We start from the raw sequence: 8,366 nt of genomic DNA, 5'->3' as shown, positions 1-8,366 counted from the left end.
GTGTCTGCATTGCTCAGTGGGTTAGTTTGATTGCTTTGCAGCAATCCAATGGGGGGAAAAAACATTTTCACATATATTCTGTTTTTGAAACTTAATAACATGGGCTTCAGAGGCCCCACTGTTCACTAATATCTGCAAGAGTGGTTCAAATCTAGAGCTGACGCTGTGGGATTTTCCATCCTATTAATATTGCTATTTCTAGCCATCTGGCCTACTGTGGACAAGACGCTCTATAACTAAAAATGTCTCTTCAAATAACCAAAATGTCTTATGTCTCACTCCCTAGACTGGAAGGCAAATACAAGTCTGTACAAGCAAAAATAAATAAATAAAATAAAATGACAGGTCTACTTGTGTGCAGGATATACGCCTTTATGTTATTTTCCTATTGCGGGAAAATGCTCCTCTGGCCTACTACTTTTCCCTCAAAAATATGATTGCCAGAAAATACCCCTTGAATTGGTGTTCAAATATTGATATTCTTTTATTTTATAATGACATCGGTCACCTATACAAACTAATATATGCTCAATTTTCAGGGTTAAATTGGAACTGCACGTTTGCGTGTGACTGTGCCACGCCCGCTTCTCGTGTCCACTGTCTGGAAGTCGTGCCAAGGCTGGGAGCGATTGGACCAATTTCACCATGGCAACGCGGTGACGTCATCTCCCTTGCGCTAATTGGAGGAAACCCCGTGCGACCAGCCGCTGCAGCGTTCCGGTCTGCCGAACTACTTCTTGGTATCCCACCCTTCACCCCCGCGCTCGACGTCTATTGGCTAGCTCTCCTAAAGTTAATTGTCAATCTGAAGAGATGACGATTTTCCATTGGAAAGCCACCAGAAGATGACCCGCCCTCTGCAGTCATCAGGATCATTGGGAGTTTAGCTGCCCTGCTTGTTCTTTGCCTTTCTGCCCAATCCATCGAATCGAACCAATTTGTGAAGCGAATTCGGACCTCTGTAGGTGAGATACATCGACTATTTAATCTACTACCTTCCAGTAACCGTTTAATATTACAAGTTGTTAGCCAGTGTAATTTAATGCGTCGCTGTTTGTTTTAAGGAGGATTGGGTGACACATTTTCATTGATAGGAGTGGCCCGTTAGCTTAAGCCTGCAGATTTAGCTTCTTCCTGCTAGCTCCCGAGCTAACTTAGCCTCCCCAGACAGCTTTGTGGCGGGCTGCGGTACCGACGTGACTCAGCTCGGCCATTCGAGTGGCACGTTTTTGGTTTCGGAAATCTAATTTTAGAACGAATTAAATTTATTCACTCGGGATCCGAGCGTGAATTGGTCGTTACGTAATCGCCATAAAGCGCAATTGTCTGCCGCAAAGATCGGGAACCTCCCACAAAACGTTTAGATTATCTTAAATAATCATTTGTAGCTATACTATTCCCCATCGCTTCGATCGGGGCGTTTTTTTCCTTATATATTTGCTGCAAATGTGATCATTTTCTCTGCCTGTCACGCTGCTGTGGTAATAACGCCACTCCTTGTTCCACTCCCAGTTCACAGTCCCCGACTGTCGCTCGCCCTGTCCGTGTTGTCTGATCCCTCGCTCTTCAATCAAATATATACCCATAAAATTAAAAAAAAAATGGATAAAGTGGAACTTATCCAGAAGGCCAAGCTGGCAGAACAAGCCGAGCGTTACGACGACATGGCTGAATGCATGAAAGTGGTCACGGAGAAGGGCGACGACTTGACGAACGAGGAGAGGAACCTGCTGTCCGTCGCCTATAAGAACGTGGTGGGGGCCCGGCGGTCCTCGTGGAGGGTGCTCTCTAGCATCGAAGCCAAATCTGACACCAGCGAGAAGAAGCTTCAGCTGGTTAAGGAATATCGGGAGAAAGTGGAGAAAGAGCTGCAGGACATCTGCAAGAACGTTTTGGTACGTGGCCATCCTTTTTCCTCTTAGGACCAGAGAGCCAGGCATATATAATTTAACATGTCATAGTCCTATTTGTGATTTATTTGTCACTGACCCCCGCCACTCCAACCCTTGCTTCAGATCAGATAAGCGATCGAGATACACCCACTGGCTGAACAATTAGGTACACTAGTATCAAGTTTTATCACATTTCACAGCTCACAACTAGCTAAATTGATTAAATTAATGATTGAAGGTGCTATTTCCCTCTTAATGGGCAACCTAATTGTGTAAAGGCTGTGAAAATTCATGAGTAGTACACAATGACTGCATTTCTGAACTGGTTCAAACTTGATTAAAGGAAATGTGCTGCTTGGCATGGAATAGTTGAGCTATTACTTTTGCTCCAACATGTTTTGTCTTTTTACTTAAAATTGCAAGCATGGTATGACACTGCTAATATATTGTTCTTATTTTTGGCCCAGCAACAGGATTCACTTGCATTCCTTCTCAATTACGAAGAGGCTTGCAATATCTCGTCAGAAGGTTGTTCCGTAATTGGAACAAACTCATGCTGCGGGGCGGCCGTTACAGCCCCTTTATTGTTATTGGCTTCTAAGATTGTATTTGCCAAGTGATAAATGATGCCATTTATTTGAACTAACGTTAACCTGCATAGGTTTCGTCAGCCTATTCTCAATTCCATCCCATAAAAAAATCATTGCACTCAACGAAGGAGGCTATTTCCATCCCGGTTGGTTTGAAATACCATTACCCTAGTCTCTCTTTGGGACCATTTCTGGAAAGATCGATGTAGTCTTCCTCCCACTGCCTCAGTCTTCTGGAAATCACAACACTCAATATGTCCACTGACAGTCATTATCAACTTGATCATAAATAACCCACCCATTTTCAGTACTCCAAATTTTCAACACCAAATATTAAAACTACAAAAAGGGAGAACCGCTCACCTTTGAAGACGCCTGACAGACACAGAAGACCAAAAATATACCGGAAAGTGTTTGCAGAGTGACGCTGTCACCTAGTGGTGTTTTATGGCCATGTTTTTTGAAAACATATTTAGGCTAGTCTCCCACTACAGTCCAATTGGTAATTTCTGGTTGCATCATACATTTCTTCTATTGCATCATTGCTACTCATTTGAAATGATGTCATAGAAAAAACCCACTTGTGGATACAATCGTTTGCTTGTTCATTGGTTGGTTTAAAGTCCAACGAGGCATGACAGTGGAGATTTTGGGTCCCTTGGTGGTTCCCCTGTAAATGAAACACTCACAGAACCCTCAATCTATAGATATAAATAATTTTACATCAACGCACAGTCTCATCTGGCAGATGGAAGATAGGTGCTGTGACAAGCCATGTGCAATAATTGACATGCACAAACAATTCCCACTAGTTAAGCAGGACCACATTTTGAAGCTAATGACTTTGGCCTACATTTGAACTAGTCCCCAGCTTGGATTGAAGACTAGTGGGGGCGGGGCGTGCTTTCACTTCTTGATTAATCTATCTCAACAGTGGGGATTGTGCTTTACATTGTTTCCACCCTGCCTCGAGAGTAGATTAGAGATCCGGTTGTAAGATTCCAGTTCTATCCCCGGGGCTACTGTCTGCACAGAGGTGCTGTGGGGGCAGTTCACTTTCAGCATGCATGTCCGCCGCCAGTGACTCAGCCTTTTGTGTTTCACATCGAGTGTTGCAGAAGGGTGTGTCTACTCAGGCCTCAGCTCGTCTACACGAGCCTTCCAGCCTACTAACTTTCAGCGGGTAATATATCTCCCGACAACTCTATTGGTTGTTAATGGAGGATGAACGCAAGATATGAAGCAGACTGTCACTTTTATTTTCTTTGAATGTGTAGTGGTCTTAACCTAAACACCATTTAAAAGGTTTGGAGGGGGTCTGTCTATTGTTTGAGGTTTTAAGGGACATTGTCATTTCAGCACATGTCCAAATTCTCATCAATCAGTCTTTTTTTCCAAGTGCCCATCACATTATCAATGATTAAAGGCACATTCTTTTCCAATGAGTAAATGGAATCTCAACTAGTCACACCTTTTCATCTAGCCATGCAGTTTACGCTGGCTCTTATGAACGCTGCTGACTAAAATCAGAGCTTTGTGTGAAGGGAGCATCCCTCCTCTTGTCTATTGTGCATAGCTTGCAGGGCAAAGGAATGCTCAGCACATGAGCTGTGTGCGTGTTCTGACCAAGCCAATGGTAGCTTGTGGATGTGACTTGGGAGTGGTTGCTGGGAGGGATTTGGCTCAGACAAGGACGCTTTTTTTCCCCCTCTGCCAAAGCATGGAATCCAAACCTTTTTTCCCCCTCATTAGGTTTGAAGTTGCTTGGTGGCAGTTCACAGATGGTTAATCTGGTCTATGCTTTAATTGAAGCTGCACTCATATTTTCCCCACTCTAATCCCCATTGAAAGGTCCGTGACGTGTCCTAGAGGGCAATCGCGGGTTATGATTTTATATTCCAACTTAGGCAATATGTTATTTATAAACCATGGGGTATTAGGTTCCTTCTGTTTTTTCCCCCTCCCACTCTTTGGAACAAGAAGGCAGAGCTATCATTGTTCAGTAACTTTTCACTGATGTTATCCTTACATTGTTAAATTATTGCAGTCAGTCAACTTGGTGACGCCTTAATGTTGCACTTTTTTTTCAATTTGAAGCAATGTTGAGATAATACAAAAATCATTGAGTTGTTACGTTCATCTCAAATCCTTAGTCAATTTTGTCAGCCAATATTAATTTATGTAAAACTGTATTCGAACGATTACTCCTTCCCCAGAGAACTGTACACTTTGAAATTTTGCTCAGTGATGATATCCTGTTAAAAGACAGGTTTTTGAAATTCTTAGGGGGCTTTTTGTTTCAGCCTCGGGCAATAGCTTTCCACTGTTAACCCATCCCAAAAGGATGTACTTTAACTTGTTTTTTCCCAGTTTGTAAAAGTTGGTTGCATACATGCCCTATTAAATTCACTGCAGCCACCAGAACTCTTTCTCTAACCACTTTTTTTTCTGATCTCTACAGACACTTCTGGATAATTATTTAATTGGAAACTCCAAACAACAAGAGAGCAAAGTGTTTTACCTCAAGATGAAGGGGGACTACTATAGATACCTCGCTGAAGTTGCATCTGGAGATGACAAAACAAGTGAGTATTCCATATTGAATGTTGTGCACATTTGAATGATTAGTACCTGCTTCATATTTTCACACTCCATTTAGGAATGTGTTGTATGTCTCACTATGACCTGGAAATGAAGTCATGAGGTTTCATTTCAGAAGTGAGGACAGTAGTGGGTGGGAGCTGAGTCAGCTTTCGACATAAATGTCTAGTCTGTAAACATACGCTTGAATCATTCGGCATTTTTCTGTTTGATTCATTGGTTCGCCATGCTACGTGATATTTGACTCTTGAACCCTGGCTTACAATTCGGATCTGAATTGTGTTTGTTCATTAGCTATAATCGAAAGCTCACAGCAGGCATACCAGGAAGCTTTTGACATCAGTAAGGAACACATGGACCCCACACACCCTATCCGCCTGGGCCTGGCTCTTAACTTTTCAGTCTTCTTCTACGAGATCCTCAACTCTCCAGAAAAAGCCTGTGAACTCGCCAAAAAGGTTTGCACAGATTCTCCTGCTATTGCCCACTGATTGAATTTGTCCCGCATTGAAATTCTTGTGTTTTTCCCTCACAGGCATTTGACGAAGCCATTGCTGAGCTCGACCAATTAAACGAGGAGTCTTACAAAGACAGTACCCTCATCATGCAGCTCCTCAGAGACAATCTGACAGTGAGTGTTCTCTTCTCAGGTTACACAAAATGAGCATTTTTAATTGCTCTGCCTGTTCTGCTCTTTATTGCTTTGAGATTTTTGCTAACATGAGTTGGTTTACATATTGCAACTTTTCTCAAGCATTCATCTGTAGAAGTACAGTCCCAATCTAATGACCAGAACAATGTATCAAGGGCTAATTTTGTTGCGCTAAAACATGTGATTGATAGAAATTGTTGGCCGGATGGTAAACCTTACGATATTCAAGCTTCTATGAATGGAAAACTTTGATCGGTGTTGAATTGTGTTAGAAACACGTATCTTGTTTTTCTTCTCTATTCAGCTATGGACATCAGACACCACCGGCGAGGAGGGCGAAGGTGGAGAGAGAGCCGACATCGGTGAAACTGAGAACTAAAAGAATAAATCCTTGATCTCCAAAAACAACAAAAGGATAAAAAAAAAAAAACTTTTTACACATCCGTCATTCCTTATTGCTCCAGTCCAACATTCTTCCAATGAAACGCATTGCTGAAAAAAAAATGTCATGATAACAAATAAATTGGAGAGAGAAAAAAGAAAAGATTAGGATGACCTGTAAAAGTAAAGCCCTCCATTCCTTTGGTTTGTGTGTGTCCCGGCCTTTCAGTATGTGCAATTACAGCTGTAGAAAAGTATTGATCGCTTGACATGATTTTACGCTATTTCCTAAAGTTAGAGACAGACACCCTCCCGAGTCCCATACAACAAATGGAAATTTATCCTCTGCGCAAGATTTCGTTCCAGATTATAATCTTACTTAGGCTATGTTCACACTATGGGTTAGTTTTTTTTTTTTTTTTTTGTCCTGATGAAATTTGATAACAATACATTTAATAGCACCCAAATAAACCTAGGCTTGAATCGTAAATAGATATTAATTACAGTGGTACCTATACTTTCTAAATTAATTCCTTCAAGAATTGGTTTCCAAACTTAGATTTTTCGTAAGAGATGCATTATACATTGCAATGCGGAGATTCTAACACACGCACGGAAGCAGAACATTTTAAACTAAAAATTTTCATGTTTGAAATCCATCCAAAAAACCTTTGCCGAGGAAAGAGCAAGATTTGTAAACACTAACAACCATACTTCTTTTAATGCACACAAAAGAATTGATCATATGATGGAAACTGCATTAAGTACAATCAGAATATTTCAAGAAAAGATAGAACGAGGGTCATAGGCAGATCAATTAGGAACCCACCAGTGACTGGAGCTGCTCACCATGGTAGTAACTGGGAGAGTAACTCTTATTGTGAACATTTCTAAATAAAATACAAGATGCTACAAGAGGTTGTTTGAATTTTTTGAATTTGGTGTTTTGTAACTTGGATTTAATTTGTATCTAGAAAAGAAGTTTCATGCAGGTTTCTTACAATTTAACTATTGTGTATGTAGAGACATTTGTAAGTGTAGGTCCCACTGTATATTGGATAGAACTGTATGGCATCAAAAGATTAAAAAAAACTAAAAATCAATGGAAATATATAAAATTCAAAGTATACCTATATGCAGGGTAGGGTAAAAATGTTACATTTAACAAATCTGAATTTAATTTCAACTTCCATGGTGTGAACATAGCCTTATTTTCCATTTCCTGCTGTCTAAAAATGAAAATGATGTGGTACGGTTAGTGTCTGAAATTCCACTTCAGATAGTTTTCATGCTGCAGGGAATGCCAGTTTTTTCATGCATGCTGGCAGCAAATATTGATAGTGCCCAAATGAGAGAATCCTCACTTTACAATACCACTCTTTCACTAAAGCATGTCTGTTCTGGGAAGGGGGAAATGTGGGGGTCTTGGCTGACTGACACACCAAAACCTTTTAAATGGGAAGATGAAGACAATTCTGTCATTGCATGTCTTGAGATATTACACTGGAATGGGAACAAATGCTGTAACACACGTTCAAGTGTCAAGTTTAATATTTTTCAATGCAGGTTTGTACACGTCCTAAAAGAGGGTGGTGGTCTGTTTGTCTGTCCAGTGATTGTCATTAGAGATTTGGACCACTATTGTTTTGCTATTCATTCGATTGTAGTCCCCTAAAGCCTTGTGGAACCATTTGAATCCCTGTGTAACAGCTATGTTAACATGAATAAATCATTTTATAAACCATTGATGCTAGTGTGTGCTCAATAAATACACTTGGACTATTTTTTCATCCCCACTTGAGGACTAACAGTTGATGAGCTAATATTTATTCTAAGAAGAAAAAAAAGGAAGGCCAGAGCTAATATTTCAACCTGAAATATACTGCCTACTTGGCACCGATTATAATTTACTATTTGGATCATTCATGGACAATGTTTGGTATGTAGTTCACTGTCTGCCATTGACAACAATGGATGTCCAATTTATTCCAACTGGGAGGACTTGCTGCGGATGCTGATGAGAGAATAAGATATGTAATTACTTAATTAATTTTAGTTTTTCAACAACATTCTCCATTTAATTAACTTGGAATGTATTACTGTTATTAGCACCTATTTTTTTCAATAGTTCCAAAGCAATTTGACGTGCTATTGACACCAAATTTAAATGAAAGATAGGTGATAACGTCATGTTTTCAATGACAACACTGCTGGAACTGCAAGGTGACGCAATCGATGGGATTTCCTTCA

General features: G+C 40.4%; 1 protein-coding gene across 2 annotated transcripts; it reads left to right on the top strand.

Moving 5' to 3' along the window:
- Positions 1–798: 798 nt before the first annotated feature.
- LOC144206352 (14-3-3 protein beta/alpha-1-like) lies at positions 799–7,862 on the top strand. Of its 2 annotated transcripts, none has more exons than XM_077731297.1 (6): positions 799–965; positions 1,513–1,895; positions 4,944–5,067; positions 5,378–5,541; positions 5,619–5,714; positions 6,040–7,862. In XM_077731297.1, the coding sequence occupies exons 2-6, from the start codon at positions 1,602–1,604 to the stop codon at positions 6,112–6,114; spliced, it is 753 nt and encodes a 250-aa protein (XP_077587423.1). In that variant the 5' UTR covers positions 799–965; positions 1,513–1,601; the 3' UTR covers positions 6,115–7,862. The 2 variants fall into 2 exon arrangements, with proteins under 2 accessions (XP_077587423.1, XP_077587424.1); XM_077731298.1 differs by having other exon boundaries at positions 817–961.
- The last annotated feature ends 504 nt before the right edge of the window (positions 7,863–8,366 follow it).

This window comes from Stigmatopora nigra, chromosome 13, assembly GCF_051989575.1.
Source record: "Stigmatopora nigra isolate UIUO_SnigA chromosome 13, RoL_Snig_1.1, whole genome shotgun sequence".
Classification (NCBI taxonomy): Eukaryota; Metazoa; Chordata; class Actinopteri; order Syngnathiformes; family Syngnathidae; genus Stigmatopora; species Stigmatopora nigra.
This window is presented reverse-complemented; position numbering and strand designations above follow the sequence as displayed.